Raw genomic sequence first — 17,947 nt, forward strand, 5'->3', positions numbered from 1 at the left:
ATACATGCGTCAAAACTATACAAAACACGTAAGACGCGCACTGCAACATTCATTTCAAATGGACACTCGGTTAAAAAAATCATCCTTTATTTCGTTCAATTGTCTTCCTACTTTGGTCTACTCTCTGCGCCCCCACGCGACTCCTTGCGTGGGTATAAATGTTTTCTCGCAACTAAAAATACGTTTTTTTGGGAGCAGGATTTCTTGGCTTTCTAACTAATTTCGGGCGGCCCACAGGGGAGCCTCTTCCCCATCAGCCGACTGGTCTCGTCTCCTCACCGCCTATATCTCGTAAAGCAAACACTCGCAAAGCTCACACAAACGCGCGCGCGTCCAAGCCCCAGGAACGGAAAGCAGCATACATTGGCAAGAGCAGTGCTGCGTCGGCCCAGCAGCAAATGGCACAAGGTATAAAAGTAATATCATTCGCAAAAGCTCATCAGAACGGGCGTACGTGGTCGGAATCCTGGCCTAATAAACACACAAGGATGTGAAGCAATCCCGGTCGAATCCTCATGCCCCACTGGGAAGCTGTTCGCCTCCGTCTTCATCATCGTCGTCGCCAGCGTCACCATTCGAGCCTTCAACGTGCTGAGAATGTCATGCGGATTGCGCCATCTGTTGGTGGGGATGCTCAACTGGTGCGCTGCTGCTTCGACTGCTAGCGCTGCTATTGCTGCTGCTACTACGCCGCTCAGTACCCGCTGCGCCCGGTAGGTGGCGCTGTTCGTGTTGTCTCGCTGCCGCGCTACGTCGTTCACTCGATCCAGCGGCACTCTTTCTTACAGCGGTACCACTACCGCCGGTTGTTGATTTTGCGTACGCACGCGATTTTCCCGAGCCCCCAGATTGATGTTGCGGTGGAGGCGCCGCTGAGGGTTGCTGCAGTTCCTGAAGGCTCTCCAGTTCGCTAATCCACGCCGGTTTCGCTGGATGGCCTAACAGCTGGTCAGCCGCACCGGACGGGATCGGAGTCGACGCTTTAGACGATGGACCTCGGCTGGTTTTTCCACCACCGGACACATCCTTCGGGGATTGCTGCACGGACGGGACATCCGCCGACGGCCCCGTCGCGCTGTCCTGCTTTTTCCACTTGGTGCGTCGATTTTGAAACCATATTTTAACCTGCAAAGCGACAAAACAAAAAAAAGACGCGTTACAAATTAGCCTCTCATTAATAAAAGCCCAGAGCAAAACAGGAAACCGCGAACGTGCGAGCGTTCGCCTTAAGGGTAACTAATCACCAGGACAACCTGCCCTCCCTGAGAGGGACGAGAAATCAACACCCCTCCACACACCAAGGCTTCTGCTCCTCTTAGTCCACGCGCCCCAACCGAGATTAATTAGCTCACATTTCACGGGGGCGCGCACGATTCCTCATCCGCAAGAAACACGACGACACATTCATCCCCACCGGCTCACCGCGCGAGCGAGGATTTGAGAAAATATTGTTGTCAAAATCATTTGAGTGACACAAATGAGCCTCCGCCCTCGTCACCACCGTGTGGGATATATGCCACCGGTGTACGTGTGTGTGTGTGTGTGTTGGTGGAGGACACACGGAAAGGGGGAGGGGGGGCGATGATGGATGGTACTAAAAATAACACATTACGCTCAACATTTCTTTTTATAACTGTCGCTTTTATGATTGTTGGAATCGTTAAAGCCCTCACACGCAAAGCAACCAAGCTACCAGGTCGCCCGACTGGGGACCGTAGACCGTGGACCGTGGACGATAAAGGACAGCAGAAGGCGCTTGGGAGTGTGTGTGTGTATGTGAAGAAGGGTGTCGAGTGGTGCGGGGAGGAGACAAAAAATAAACATTTCATTTTTAATTTTATATGCCCATCGTTCACGCGCGCTCCTGCCGGCGTGCGATACGTCTTCGTCAGAGCATTCGGAACGTGCCCGATTGAGTGTGTGTGTGTGTGTGTGTGTGTGTGTGTGTGTGCGAGGATCTTCTTCTTCATGCCACGAAAGGCAACACAAAAAGGACCAGCATCCGATGGCTTTGTGAGTGTGTGGAGCAAAAAGGAAAAAAGGAAAGAAAGGAGAAAAAAAGGGCCACGAAACGAGAATGAAACTAAATCATCCCCCCGGGGGTGTTTGGTGCTACTGTTGCATGCCTGTTTAGTGCCAGCTTTTACAGCACGCGCGCAACACACCCACCCGCACCCACACACGCGGGAGGATGGCATCGTAAACGATCATAAATGGTTCAGCTCGAAGTGCCGCACGTTCCCGTTTCATGTTTGCCGCCGAACCAGCCGCGATCAACTCTGGCGCGATTCGTTGTCGAGATCCTCCTCCTCGTCGTCAACCCTGGCACGCACGCGGTGGGGGTGGTGTTTTGAATATATACATCTTGCTGCTGTTGGATGCAGAAGAAACGGACACACACGCGTGTGCTCTTTCTCGCTTTCTACACCGAAGAGAAGTTGTCAATCAGTTTTACGAGCCGGAATAAATAAATAAAACAAATTAAGCCTCCTTCACACCGCCGCCCTGTGTGGGGGGGAAAGATATTAACTAATGAGGGAGGCGAGGATTATCGAAACCGATCCTGTCCTGGTGATGCGGTTGACGAGCAAAAACAAAACACCCGCGACGGAACGGACGGAAATATTTCACCCGCACGGGAAAGGTTTCTCCTTGCGTTGACGTAAACGCGATGGGTTTAGAATAAATCGCTACCCAAAACGCGAACTGATTGAGCGAGTTGAGGTTTATTAATCGCTGCTATTTGGCCGCTTAATACGCATGGGCAGCCGGGGGTATGGCCGGGTCGTGCTACGGTGTTGACAGTTTCTAATCATTCAGATGATTCGCTTGGGCGGATGCTTAGCTTTGCGGTTGTTTTGCTAACTTTATGCCGCCATAAACCAAACGGTGGCAGCAAAATTGAGAAGGAAATGAAGGTTAATTTAGTTGGTGATGGATGAATACGCGTAATTTTTTAATTCTAACAAGCGCCCGAGACTAGCAGTGGCTCAAATTACATTATTACTTATTACTTACTCAAATTACAACGCAAGAAACTACGGTTACGTTAATAAGGATTCTTCCTTCTTTCGAATGCTTCCTAATTTCATTGTCAGATTCAATGTTAAAATTTAAAGGAAGAAAAGCAAATGGCTAAATACCAGTCAATTTCATCAGAACATTAGGAACTATCCTTGTTAACTACAGCGTTGTTATTTAAAATGTATGAGACAGCTATGGGCTTGTAATTGCTATTAATTTAATAACCCTTTTCATTCTAACCACTCAGGCAAATAATAAAAAAGGATAACTCTTGAAAACTTTCAACCGATGAAAGATTTCACCCGATTGTTAACATTGAACAATCATTCTGCATTTGCTGGAAATCGATGATCCCGGCCCCCCAAGTCGTTCGATTAGCTTACCTGCGTTTCCGTGACGTTCAGCAGTTTGGCCATTTCCGTCCGCTCGTTCGACGAGAGATACTTCTTCACCTCGAACTGCTTTTCCAGCTCAAAGATCTGCCGTCCGGTAAACGTGGTGCGAGCCTTCTTCTTGCGCCGATGATGACCCACACCGGTGGACGTTTCCTCTTCAATAGAACCACGATCGGTGGCCACCAACGAGCTGCCGTTTGTAGACGCTGCTGCCGGCGTTATCGATCCTGCCAGCAGTCCTTCGGCGGTTGTCGACTTTGGGAGTGAGAACAACGTCGACATGTTCATGGTGGCTGAGGCTACGGCCTCGTTGACGGTACTGAACTGTCCGTCGGTGGTCGATGAGTCGTCGTTTGACATGCAAATGTCCGAGTCGGCATCACTCGAGTGGGCCAATGTTGGAGGAGGTGCGATGGATCGGGGTCTTGGAGCCGCGGAAGGATGTGGCCGGCGTTGTTGGAGATGTGCGGAAGAAGATCGTGTCGATTCTTGCGTGGAATCTACGTGGAGAATGATGTTGGAGAAACATACAGGATATTGGTAAGCTGTTTCGGAGAAGATCCGGAGAGCAATCGAAATCTTCTATATTCCTTTTCAAGTTATAAGCAATGAACTGATTCAACATAGGCTCTACATTTTATAACAAACAGAATACCTCTTTAAACGTGACTTTCTAATTGATTGTAAACGTAAGCAGACATATTAAACTTATGGAAACTTGTGAGTTGTTTCAATCTCTAAAGGATTTTTTGAATCGAATGAAAGAAAAGTATCAGTCCTTTGATTTACTCGTGAAAAAGCTACTTCTTTATGAGCGTATACGGTCAATAACGATCTTCAAAATGCTTAGCACCTATAATTTGGACCAATTGTGAGCCTACAACTTCTAGATCCCTCGAGTCTAAATCGAGTTAAACAACACGGCAATTAAAATAGTAAAAGAACCAAAGAATGTTCCCCTTAAAACAAAGTTCCAATCGACAAAGTTCCATACCTTCCTCCGATGTAACTTTCCGTTCGTGTAACCGCTCCAACGAACTGCGACTCGCACATCCTGGCGTCATCCTGGCGTGAACACCAGCAGGTCCTCCTTCTACCTGCACTGCCACCACAGGCTTCGATATGCACAGATTCAGCGGTTCGTCCTCGTTAGGACTCCCTGTTCGCGAACGCCCAGCGTCCGATCGTTTCACCCCTGATTCCTCCTCGCTATCCTCGTCCTGATCGACGGTCACATCGTGATCCTCCTCCTCGTCGACTTCCGGTGGTGCACGCTTCTCAACGTCTGTCGGACGATAGAAGAACGACGTCATGCTTCGAGCTTCCTCCTCGCTTCTGGCATCAAACGGACTGCTACTACTCGCGCCAGCCCTCGACGGACCTTCTTCTTTGGTAACGGCAGGACTTGGCGCCTTCGAACCCTTCCACCCAAGGATGTCCATTATCGAGTGAGGCGTCGGTGGCTGCTTTGGTGGGTTAGCGTACACGTGCGGATGCCACTGGGTTTGCTTTGTCCACTCGCTAGGGGCGCTGTTGTCACCTTCCACGTGATCGCGTCCGTTACGTACGATCGTGTCCTGTGGTCTCGAACGATCGGGATGCTGATGAACGTGGCGTTTGTCCACACCGTGGTCTGGTTGTCGGTGTTCTTTCTCACCGTGATGTGCCGGATGTTGATCATCCGGCACATTGCTGTGATAGAGATTCTTCACCTCGAGAACCTCTTCTGCTTGGGTCATTTTGGCTCAGCCACTCGCAGGTGTGCCGTATCTCACCTCCGGCACCGAGCACGGTCCGTTATTGCATGCACTATCACGGTTTAGCACGGTGTTCCTGGTTGGAGTACTGATAACTTTCCTGAAAGAGGGATCACGCTTGTATCCGCTCTTCAAAACTTTTTGACCTTCGAAGGGTGGGGAGATTTATTCTGCAAATAAAATCAAATGCGTTCATGAGCTTGTTAGCTTTACCAGCCAATTCGGAGAGAAACGAAAATGCTAAAGCGAATGATTTGAGACGATTACATCCTTGGAAAAAAAACGTGGGAAACTATTCTGTTAAATTTCGCGCTAAACCATTACTGGGGATTTGAACGCAATGTTCAGTAACAAACCGTAATAGAGCAGAACTATGTTAAATGTTCAAAATGAACACAAAAAAAACAATAAAACCTGAAAAAACACCAATTCAAAACAGTTGTCCATAAACAGGAACCCGTACTAGTTGTTTTATCGGTTTTTGAAACTTTTTTGACACTTTCAGCTTGCACAATATCTTTTCACTTGTTTATGTGCTGAATAATCTTCATTGTGGAACTTTCTAAGTAGTTTCGAGCGTAATAATTCCACTTATAATTCACCTATCGAATAAGATAGTAAAACATGAATATTCATCGTGTGGCAAGACTTATAAGCTTCTCGTATAAGTTATGCAAATCTGTAACAATCAATAACATTTTAAAATGAAACATATTTGAATAACACTCTGATAGTCGATAAACATAACTAAATTGCCTTCAAGGTATAACAAATCAGAATACTTTAATTTACTCGTATCTATATATTATTAACACGTTTTACGCTTCAAACTCTTTTACGCATCAAACAAATTTTCTCTTCATTTTCGAAAGAACATTTTGAGAAATCAGGTTAAAGCAAAAGCGTTTAAATGCTTCCCAGCATACGCACAGATCCTTTACGTGATGCTTTTAGCACGGAGCGAAAAAGACACGTTCATCAGAAGGCGTGCAGCCGTAAATTTTAAATGCAACCCCCTCCAACACCGAGCTCAAGAAGGCGAGAGTGTGAAGAGTTTCGAGCATTCTATTAATACGCCGTTCGTGCCACTATAAATATGACAGGAATGTCAAAATCATGCCGAAAAATGCTCCATCTGCTTCGACGCTTCTCAGCGCCTTAGTAAATTAATTGCGGACAAATATTTTCGTGTTTTATTGCCCATCATCACGCGCCTTGATGTGATACCTGCTGAATTGCGTATCCTTTCATCGGCATGGGTCGGTGGCAGGATGAATTTATCGCATAAAGAGAGAGAGAGAGAGAGAGAGAGAGAGAGAGAGAGAGAGACAGGCCACAATTTCTTTGTGCAACTGTTCGTCTAAGGAAACGAAACAGGATTTCTTCATTGATCGTGCGATAAATTTGCATAGAGATGATGTGCTGCTTGAAAGAAGTAATTCAAATAAACATTGAGACACAAAACGGAAATGCTTGATACTTTTATAACTCCTCACCGTGCAAAGAATCTTTTTATTGCGCATACTAACATAATTGCATTATTATTTTTTTTGTTTTCTCACGAGGGTTGATAGGACAGTCCTATCCTATTTCTGGTTTTATCGAGGTTCTACACGCTTATATTGGTATTCCATATCTTTAGGTTTAAATTGGACATTTTTCACGGAAACACCTGATCCCAAATGGATATTTCAGACATGCCAGACGACGTGTCAAACAAACAAGTTCCCGCAACAATATGTACCTTTCTACGCAGAACAAACACGGCCGTTAAAAATAATAAAAGTGTCCCCATACCTCGTGGAAACGGAATGCAAGAATGGGCTAGCCATCACACACCAACAAAAAAAACCCGACAAAAATCGTGACAATCGATCCCCGTCTCACAGGAAGCTGCGAGGTGCTAAACGTGTTCACACTCTTCTCCAGCATTCCAAAACCATCGGAGGCCGTGTGTACGAGGCGTTTACTCACGACTCTGCAAACACACAACGACGACGACGACGACAGCAAAACCCATCGCAGAGGAGGACGCTAATTGAGACCGCGTACATGAAACGAGCGATGATGAGATATTTCGCTTCCGCCGGCATGTGACAATTGACCGGTGGAGCCCTCGAGAGGCTAGAATAAACCCGGCCCATCTCCAAGCGATCTGATGGACCCATCGATTGCTGCCCGAAGTAGGCACGATGACGGTTCGCGCGTCATCTCATGATGTGAGCAGCTTACAACCAAAACAACAACAAAGAAAGCCATCCGGGCTCCCGTTTTTAACCAATTGACTCGTTCCACGCAAGTCGGCACAGAATGAAGTAAATGCCGTGAAATGGTAATTCGGCACCGATGAGCCGTATCCCTTTTTCGCTTTGTTTGTTTCCGGGGGGTAGTTTGTTTGCACGCCGAATTAGAGCCTCACTCCCGAAAGCTATCGCACCGTGCCTCAAACCGAAAAAAAAACACGAACCCAGGGCCACAGGGAATCAATAATTGGCTTCGAAACAATTTGCGCTGCTGTGCCACCGGACGGTGGCTTACGGAAAGTCCTTTCGAGTCCATCCCCCATCCGGCTGAATTCCAGCTCCGGATCCCGTCCAGTCCCACTCCGTTAGCCATGCGGTATTTTAGCTCCGATCATCCGACCGGTGGATCGGTGGACGCAAAATTTATTCAATTATTAATAAACAGCAATGAAGGCGCGTAGAATAGAGGTCCCTCCTCCTGTCGTGAGCCGGTGGCTTATGCCTGATGACGATGATGATGATGCTCCTGCTGCTGCTGGTGCTGCTACTGCTGGCACTACACACCCACACAAACGAGTAAATGATACATCAGCATGGCATGTACTTCTCCTGCTGCTGCTTTAGCAGTCTCGGTACAAGCTGCTTGCCTGCCTGGTGGTGGGTGGCAATTTTGATGGCGAGCTTCCGACTCCCCATCGTACGGTGTTAAATTTTGCAACAAGCAGATTGTTCGCATATCGATTTAATTGTCTTATGTATCCTTTATTCATGCTCATATCTGTCACAATGTCTCACCACATTCAAACCACCGCAAAAGCCAGAAGCAGCAATCGAGAGGCCGAACCGTCGGGGCCATAAAACGGCCGGCACACCGTAATCGTCAATAACAATTTCATTAAGCATTCCTCCTCCTCCTCCTCCTGCCCGAAGGGGTGGGTGGGTGGTAGGGAGGAAAAGAGAAAGGGGGAGGGGGGTGAATCAGAGAGCATAACTCCGGGACTCGAGAGGTGCATCAGCATCATCATCATCATCATCCGAACGAATCGTCCGGGAAGCAGTTTAAGCATGCCATGAGAAGTGCGCGTGCTTTCTCTCTCACTCTTTCGCTCGCTCTCGCTCTCTCTCTCTCTCTCACGTGCGCGGGCACAGCATCCGTTGGTTCAATTGCTTTTGCCGGGTACGGTAGATTTGCTACGTCAAACGATAATCCACACACCGGCAGGAGTCTTTGTGTGTGCGTGTGTGTGTGTGTGTGTGGCTGCTACACGATGATGATGCCGGGAAAACGAACCCGGAGTGAAATGGGATGATGGATGATGAACATCCCACCCCCCGTCTAGTCTAAGGCATCCTTTCCCCTTGCGCTGGTTTCGATTGCGTTTTTGAAATGCCAGTCCCCTTTCCACGGATACCCGCCGCCCTGTGTAGGGTTGATGAGCCGAATGCGCCCTTCCCCGTTCCCTTTACCACTCCACCGGGTTCCCTTCTTCACTTCGAAAACCCACGACAGGATGGTGCTGCATCATAGCACGGTGGAATTATTCGAATGATTCGTTCCAAACGTATGTATACGGCATGTATGCGGGAGATACATTTATATATATATATATATATAGATACGGCCCCGGCGGGCTCGGCTCGTGCGTGTGCGTGTGTTTGCTCCGAAATGAGTCAATTACCATTTAACATCGGGCGCACCCTATGATGTTAATTGATGGCTTGTGAAGTATCTTTCGTTTTCTCTCCCATTCCACCGTGACCCAAACAACAACAGGACAATATCCGGAAGCAGCAGCAGCAGCGGCATCGTTTAACGTTCGTACAACGATGATTCTCTCTCATTCTCTCGCTCTCTCTCTCTTTCACGAGCAGAGATCAGACAGAGGATGCTGCGCGCCTGCTTGGATCCGCTTCGTCCACGATGGTTGGCATGACGCAGTAAATACGAAGTCCTATACCTATACAACTGGCCGGTTTTGCGGACAAGTGCTCGCAAGCCGTTGTGGCGTTCCTGGCCTGAGGATGGAGATTCGTGGGGCTTCCATAATGGACCAGCCACACACACACACACGCGCGCCCGTGGGATGATAAGTTTGTTGCACTTTCAAAACGATAAAATTAAGCGAATGATTGAACGAATGGTGCACCTGTTGGCGGATGGGCCAGTTGCAGTCGTGTATTTGGACCTTATGTTGGCCGGTGTAATTGCCTCGTGCACGTGGGTGTGTGAGGTAATTAAAAATTTGCTGGATTATTAGGTGGCTTTATCGGGAAGCGTAGAAAACTATAGAAGCCAGCGGAAATAAACTGTAGATAAATGTGCAAAGAGTTCCAGTCATTAAAGAGGAACTTTTGATACAATTTTCTTTCTTTAACATGGCGTAAAAATATCTAATCGCGATTGTTATAATAATAAGAAGTGCGTCAAACAATACAATCGAAAAGAGTACCTGTACTGTATTAAGTTAATTTTTGAGGTTTTTAGGAAACAAAAACGGAGATTTATATCCCGTCCTGAACTTCGAATTGATCGCATGATTGGTAATTAAGGTCAATAAACATATATATATATTTTAATCAAGTTCAATAAATTTTCCACATAAATCAAATCAGTGCATGCATCTATAAATGCATTCAAATGTACATTCCATAAAATTAGATTTTGTTTATAAAATATCATCGTAAATATACGCTACTAAACCCAGTTAAGTTAACTGTGTTTGTATCCCTTACGAAACGTGCAATTTAGTAGCCCATTAAATCAATTATTAAGCTCTTAACATCACTCCAACAAAACATCGTTACGCGTTATCAACTAACGACGGAATAAAGCCACATAAAGCCGCCAATATGCACGTGTTGAACCGTATTGGAAGGGGGGGGGGGGGATCACATAATAAAGATTATTTGCTGCGTGCCACCACGGCGGCAACTTATCAATCCACCCAAAGCGCGCGCGCGCGCTTCCATCATAAAAAAAACGATGTGTGCCGCGGGAAAACGTGAGCGAACGGCGGAAAGGGCCAATAATATTCGATGATAAATCATGGCACGGAATAAGAGCACCGTTAATAGCCCTCCGTCGTCCGTGTGCTGTGATCGGTGGCACGAAAGAGAGCGAAAGTGTGCGCAAGAGACAGAGAGCACGAGAGAGAGAGAGAGAGAGAGAGCGAGAGAGCACGCGAGCGTCCACCAGAGAGAGAGAGTGAGAAAGATGCACTCGCTTCAACGCCGCAACGGACGGTGGAACGTTCAAAACGTTAAATGTGCAATAACGACCATTTGGCTAATTGTTTTAGCAAGCGCATAATACATTCACCGACTGCGGGAGTTAATTAGTGACATGCGACGGCAGTACCGTTTGGGAAGGAAGCACGGGTCTCTCTCACTCTCTCTCTCTCTCTCTCTTTCTCACTCACACTCGTACGCAAGCACAGGGGGGCCTTTGCAGGGACGACGAAAGCATCAATAAAATAAATCAGCCCCTTCGGAAAAGGGGCGCATCGATCGCGGACGAATTGTTTACTAATATAAGGCTGGAAAAACATTCCATTTCCCGCTCACGTGATCCAGGTTTCCCTCTCTCATCCCCCCGGGGACCAATGTTTGACCCGATTACATCGTGCGATGGGTTTTGGTTTGATTCCGGCCTTTTTTCCCCTCCGTTTTGTTCGATTTTCCTTTAAAGAAAACACATTCGGGGAAAACTGCGAGCTGATTTTAAATCGTCATCACAACCGAAGGTCGCCCTGATTTGTGACGTATTAATTAGCGCGGAATGCGAGAATGCGTTTAATGTACGCACCCCTAGGGAGAAGAGAGAAAGAGAGAAAAAAAACGCATCTCCATTTAACGCAATATAAATTACACCTCATGCTGTAATCCATTACAACTGCTCGTAACGTGAGTGAGAGAGAGAGAGAGAGCACGTTGGATGACGTTTCATGCAGGCGCTATGCTTAAGTGCCTCTGTATGCGTGTGTGTGTGTGTGTGTGTGTGTGTGTGTAAAGAGCAAGCAGTAGAAGCCCATTTCGAGACCCTTCAAGCCCTACCACCATTCATGCGCGCTGGCGCAAACATCATGAAAAAAAAAATACATGGCCCATTAAAGGTCGTTTCACTTGGTAGGGGAGGGCGACGGAGGGCGCAAAGAAAGGACGAAATAATTGAGTAATGCCAGGCCAGGGAGAGAGGGAGAGAGCACAACACCTACCCCGACAATCCCCGTCAACAACAACAACTGCACATTCAATTACATTCGCATTATCCCTTGAGAGGAAGCAGCCCCCTCTCATCCTCCCCCTGTTTCCCCGGTGAAGAGCCCTTTCTCTTCCACACGACCCGTTTGGCAAGTGTATCCTTTTTCCTTGTTGGGTTCCTCGGTCGGTACTGCTGGCAGCATCCTTCGAAACACCACGAAAGTCGGCCCTCTTGGATGAGGTTTTGACGTATTGAAGCAAAAACAAAAAAAAACACAACCCTCAAAGCATGCTGTGTGATGGCATCGTGTGAAAGGGACGACAAGAGTGTGTGAGAGCGAGATGGCACACACCACGTTCACGGATCTTCTTTATCGTCATCATCGCCGTCGTCGTCGTCGTCGTCGTCGCCAGTCATCGTTGGTAAAATTGTAGATTTATCATTTAAGTGGTGTCTTGTTTTTGCTCTCCAACGGAATTGTCGTGAGGGTGAGGGGGAGTGGGACTAGGGCTGATGTTTCCATCATCGCTTTCCACCTCCCAGCCCGCGCTTTCCCCAGCATGTCCCACCTCGCCTCCCAGCCAGCCGGCTTGAATAAATGTCCCGGCGCGTTTTCCGATCGTTCTCGGAACGTTTGTGTGTGTGTTTTATGCTCCCTCCCCCCCCCCCCCCCCCCCACCAGTGCTTGACTAAATGAGAACGCCTGCCCGCGCGTGTGTGTGTGTGTGTGCATTCTGGTGCCAAAGCATTCCACGATTCGGTCGTAGCCAGCAGTCTATTTAACTGTAATTAACATTTCGCCTTCGCATCGTGACTTTTTCGCATCAACATTCAATTTTCTGTGACGGTTTTATGTGCATGTTTTCATTCCATTTTTTGTTTCTCCCTCACTCACTCACTCACTCATTCTCCCACTTCTCTCTCTCTCTCGTTCTTACGGGTTTACGGTGTGATGAAAATAAATGAAAAATGCACCGAATGCAACTCCACCCAAGTGGGCAGATGCACATGATGATGATGATGATGATGATTCGTGGTGAAAATGCACTCTCCACACAGTCCCTCTTCCAGGTGGGGTTGGGTAGGGCACAAAGGGGTGGATCTCTTCTCCATCACCACCCCCTAGCTCCCACCCACAGTGAGAAAAACCGGCAGCCGGTCGCATTCCACGTAATATGCAATCCATATGCCCAGCCCCCGACCCCCGGGTGAGTCCACTGGTGAATGGTTGTCATTTATTTATTAGCCGACTGAGACACTTAAGTCACTTACGAAGCGCGATCGCTTTAAGGGCTGCACACACACACGCACACATACACACATGTGGCCACAGAGTTCCCGATTGTGGGAGCATTTTGCGTCATTTAAAAGGAAGCCCCACACCACATCATTTGATGATGATTTTCAGGCCACCCTTAATGCAACACGAGGGTTAGGGGGTTGTAAGCACACACCCACACACACTACACACACACGCACACACACACATCTTCTCATCCCCCATCACGGCTAATTGATCGCGCAGCTCGGCAGGAGATTGGGAACCGCTGCTCGGCTCTTTAATGGGTCGCTCGTCGATTTGAAACTGCCGATTAAAATGCAACCCATCACAGTTTTGGTTTTTGCCTCATCCGTCGGCTCACACGCCACCCACCCACCCACCCACACACACACACGCGCGCGCGTAGACACTTGAATGCAATAAGGCAGCAAAAACAAGCAAAGAACAGCAACAGCAACGGGCTCCATCAACAAAAGCAACATTACTTACGCGTGTTACATGCGCCAGGCCAGTGTGTAATAACTTTAACGCGCCGGCTCACGCTTTCGGAAGCGGAAAAGCGCACCGTTGTTGGTTGTTGTTTTTTTTTTTTATTGAGTCACACACAGCCACACACAGTTCCGGGGCACCCATTCACTGTTTCCGAACGCGCTTTCACAAGCTGCTTGATGGGGGTTTCTTTTTTTTTCATTTCACTCCTTTATTCATCGAGCGTTTTTTTCTTTTTCTTCGATGAAGCACACTAGGTGTGTGTGTGGGGGAGGAATTAATAATTGTAAGCAAACAATCAATACACACCCACACGCACACTTCCGCCACTCCTCGCCGAGCAGCACCGCGCAAAAACACAATTCACCGTTTCAAATTTGCTCCAATAACTGTCACTTGCAGCCGCCGGATCCCGGTTTTGCTTCGTTCGATTGTGACTCCGAGCGGGAGGATGATACATTATGTCCCATCCCTTCTTTCAGGGGGTGGGTGCTTCTGTCTCAACTCACACTCAACGAAAAGGGGGGGGGGGGGGAGGCTCTCTCATCTACATCCTTGCGTCAGTGCAGCAGCAATTCATCATCAGCCTTCTGGAGGACGACTGGGACGGACCCCAAAAGTAGGATTTTCTTGCCGTAAAGCGACGTGTCGCATAACGAGGGCGAGAGCGAGAGAGAGTGAGAGAGAGAGAAAGACACCAACACACACACATACACACATACGGTGGCCAGCAGCAAACTATTCCGTGGCGTGTAACGCAGCACACACGCGATCAAAACGCAAAACCGGGAGGAATTATTATTCAATTTACTTCTACTCACCCTCCTCCCCCCCCCCCCCCCTTGGCCTTTCCTTTCCTCACGTGGCCAACAAGCTCGTGTGGGAACGCAAAACCGTGGTGTGTAAGAAGCCGCGGCACCAGAAATGAGCTCCATCACTTCCGTGTGGAGTTTCGTCGTCGTCGTCGTCGTCGGCGTGTTTAGAGGCCCCCGGGAATGTACGCCTTTACATCTTCCACCCCCCCTCCCCCGGTTCTTTAGACACACCTCTAGAGCCCCCCCATCGTTGTCGCCATCATCACCAGCCATCATCATCATCAGATTAGTGGCAGAAGTGCGCGCCGGAGTAAAGTAGGCCTCTTTGGACGGGCTGAACGAATTCCGAGAGTGTGTTCCTTCTTGCCCACCCACCCTTAACATGATCCCCCTTGGGTGGACGACCCCCTTGGAACACCCTGGCTTTACAGCCTATTGCGTACCCGCGTAAATTGGCCGCAATCATATATTTTCCTGACGACGACGACGACGACGACGAATGGTGATGGATTTTGAAATTGCCGCGTGCGCGTTTGCCGTTACGTAGAATTGGGACCGCCTATTTCAGCTTCAGGGATTGGAGCATCATCCCGGAAGAACGGTTATTCACCTGCGTTTTGGGCTTCTCGAAGGGGAGGGCGGGCAGTAATTAATCAGGGACAAAACCAAGGCGTTTGCTTGAATTGATAACAAATCGCGTGCTCCAACGCGTGGGTGGGGGAATTGCGGGAAAATTGCGAAGAAAACTGTCACGCGATCAAGTGGCCACTTAACTGTCCCTTCCCAATGGGGATTAATGCCCGTTGTAATGCGCGTAATGTGAGCTGTTCGTGTTGGTTGGAGACGAGAACGAGAAAGAAAAAAAAACGGCTCCCAAAATTCGCAAAATCCCAAAACCAAAAAAAAAAACACCACCCCAAACAAGCGACCCCAAAGTGGGGCCCTTCATCGAAGGATTCCAGCGATCTTTCTGTTTGTACGATTCGTCCCGGCTAGAGAAAAAGAGCACGAAAAGGGGACGGGGGGGGGGGGGGTGAAAAACGAGCAAATGGAAAAGTGGAAAAAGAGCAAGAACTTTTCCCAACCACCCCCCGCGCTGAGCGTAAATGATTCACTGGAAAGAGCCACACCGGAATAGATAATTAGGATGACAGAAGTGGAAAAATATGAGCTGCTATGAAACCCTACATGCAGCCGATGATGACGACGACGACGATGATGATGATGATGATGATGGTGGTGATGATGGGAAACGTACGGCTCAAAAACCGACGGGTGGAACCGATTGTTGTTAAGTGGGTTTGCAAAGAGGACGAACGAAAAAGAAAGCCAACAAGCGAAAGGGAGAGAGACCAAGCGAGAACCCGTGAAAGAGCGAGAGAGAGAGCGAGAATTTACTTCATTACTGCTACCCACGTCAATGTCGGGAAACGGGAAACGGGCAAAACCTCTTGGAAAAACGCTTAAACGATGCTCTTAATTGAAACAAACAGTGACAAGCGGTAACGAGTGCCTTGTGCCGGTGTGTACGAGAGAGAGAGAGAGAAAAAGAGAGAGAGAGGAAGTGAGTCCGAGAGGCAGAGCGGAAGGGCGGTGGAGATGAACACGGCAATAATAATAACGAGCGGTCACTAATAGCAATAGCAATAGCAGCAACAGCGGCTGACTCTCCGTAACTGACACCCGAAAACGAACCTTTTCTTCCTTTTTTTGTTGTTGCTGTTGTTGTGTGCTTTCAACTTTTCCTACAGGAACACAGAGGGAGTCCTCGGGCCATCAACTCTCCTCTTTCTCCCTCCCCACCGGTGCCGACGGGAAAATCGGGCACCACAAAAAAAAAACAACACGAAGCAAAAACCAAAAAAAAAAGAAAAACGCAACTACACTTCACGAAAAAACCGCAGCAGCGAGAAAAATACACGCGCGCGCGCTCGCTCGCTCGACTCCCGCACGGCTCGGTGTCAATTTATCGACTATTAACACACAAAAAGCTCCGAATGTCAATTTACAACTGAAACCATTTGTCTGATTTGAGAAACAAACACATCAGGCAAGCAGTAAAAGATAATCGACTCCCCGCGCGCACTAATGGAGCATAGAATTACATTCATATTCATCGCACACACCACCATCATCATCATCGTCCCTTGGGCTGGGGGAGGTGGGGTGGAAACCGTGTATTATTACTTGTGCTACCGCCTGTTTGCTCGCTCTGTCTCGCTCACTCGCTCGCCCGCCACCGCGCTCGGTGCAACCCCGTTCTACATTCCATCCCATTACGCGCGCTTGTTGCCGTGACGGCGGCTCATGCGAGTGAGTGAAAGAGAGAGAGAGCGAGTGAGCGCTGTTTTAGTGTGTGAGAGCGTGAGCGAGAGAGAAGCGCGGTACCGGAACCCGATCGAAGTGTGCGTGGTGTATCGTGGTGTGTGTGTGTGTGTGCGAGCGAGAGAGAGAGAGCGACAAACGAACGCGGATGAGTGCGAGTGAGATGGGTGTGTGAAATGAATTATACACAAATCAACTACCGCCTCATCGTGTCCGTTTGCGAGAGCGAGAGAGATTGCAGGCACCGTTCAAAAACAGGAGCAGCAACAAACACACACACACACACGCACACACCCAACGACAACGGGATAAATGTCGAGAACGCCACGCGCGCGTGTAAACGAGACCAATCAGGTCGGCCGATGGAGAGAAAGTAAGATAACATCATTCGCCCGGCACCGTGCGACTGTTTGACCGTGTTAGTGATGATCGCTTTGCCAGTGTGCAGGGGAAAACCGCTTGTAAGCAGCAGTTCAGTGAGTGGAGAAGAAGGAGGAGGAGGAGGAGAGTGGGGTGGGGTGGGGGGAAGGCCAACGAGGGTGGGTTGAAAATTGGAAAAACGATTTTGATTTGAATGGGGGACCACCCCCCCTCCTTTCCACCCTCTCCATGAGCTGCTTGCTCATATGTATATAATTTTCGTTTTATCTCTCCTGTCGCCCGTGTGCGCTCTCTCTCTCTCTCTCTCTCTCTCTCTCGCTCTCTCTCGCTCGCACTCGCACTTACGCGCAAGTGTATCATCTTCGTTATCTGCCCGCGTGCTGACAACAATCGGGTAACGGGCACGCGGAGATCAGCCGGTTTTTGCAGGAAGCAAAGTGTGGTGAAGAGCGAAAGTGCCGTCTTCGAGTTGGGCGCTTTTTGTTGCGCCCTATACTGCGATTTAATTCCCACTTGTCTGGGATGCTGGCCCATCCTCGTACGCCTTGCCCGGGTGTCCGTCGGGTTGAGAGGATACGCAAGTGGTGGAACACGGACACGGACGCGCGCGTAAGTTCGCGTTGATTGATGTACTGCGAACGTTTTATTAGCTGCGCGACGATGAAGGACGCCTATCCTATGATGGGGTCTGTTTCGGACAATTGTCGTTACCACGGGTACGGTGTGCGGGAGAATTACGCCTGTTTGGGTGGAAAGGAGACAGTTTCCTTCGTACAGCACCGCAGGGGACGATGCCGGGATATTGCGTTCGATGTTGAGAAGCATAACCCCTCCTCGTTCACCTGGGGCGTGCTGCACTAAGGAATGGTAATCTCCCGCTGAACACACAGTGTACTGGGCTTTGAAATGTATATGATTCGTTTGAGCAGAGGGAGGATAATTATGAACAATTTGCAAAGTTCGCATGACGCACGGTGGGGGGATGGAATGATGCTCGAGCGCGTCCTGAATCGACTCGTGGATGCTTATTTTCTT

General features: G+C 48.6%; 1 protein-coding gene across 2 annotated transcripts; it reads right to left on the reverse strand.

Moving 5' to 3' along the window:
* Positions 1 to 65: 65 nt before the first annotated feature.
* LOC128727879 (homeobox protein slou) lies at positions 66 to 15,992 on the reverse strand. 2 transcript variants are annotated; one of them, XM_053821832.1, is made up of 5 exons: positions 15,902 to 15,992; positions 13,392 to 13,644; positions 4,414 to 5,346; positions 3,408 to 3,919; positions 66 to 1,125 (listed from the first exon to the last, which is right to left on the reverse strand). In XM_053821832.1, the coding sequence occupies exons 3-5, from the start codon at positions 5,156 to 5,158 to the stop codon at positions 601 to 603; spliced, it is 1,782 nt and encodes a 593-aa protein (XP_053677807.1). In that variant the 5' UTR covers positions 5,159 to 5,346; positions 13,392 to 13,644; positions 15,902 to 15,992; the 3' UTR covers positions 66 to 600. The 2 variants fall into 2 exon arrangements, with proteins under 2 accessions (XP_053677807.1, XP_053677806.1); XM_053821831.1 differs by lacking the exon at positions 15,902 to 15,992 and having other exon boundaries at positions 13,392 to 13,803.
* Between the last annotated feature and the right edge of the window lie 1,955 nt (positions 15,993 to 17,947).

Source organism: Anopheles nili, chromosome 3 (genome assembly GCF_943737925.1).
Source record: "Anopheles nili chromosome 3, idAnoNiliSN_F5_01, whole genome shotgun sequence".
Classification (NCBI taxonomy): Eukaryota; Metazoa; Arthropoda; class Insecta; order Diptera; family Culicidae; genus Anopheles; species Anopheles nili.

What these genes read in the sequence shown, in the direction of transcription:
- LOC128727879 (XM_053821832.1), bottom strand. Translation starts at nt 5,158, where the DNA reads ATGACCCAAGCAGAAGAGGTTCTCGAGGTGAAGAATCTCTATCACAGC. An exon ending in GAAAGTTACATCGGAGGAAG is followed by an intron (nt 3,920 to 4,413) that starts GTATGGAACTTT and finishes TTCTCCACGTAG; the next exon opens with ATTCCACGCAAGAATCGACA. An exon ending in TGAACGTCACGGAAACGCAG is followed by an intron (nt 1,126 to 3,407) that starts GTAAGCTAATCG and finishes GTCGCTTTGCAG; the next exon opens with GTTAAAATATGGTTTCAAAA.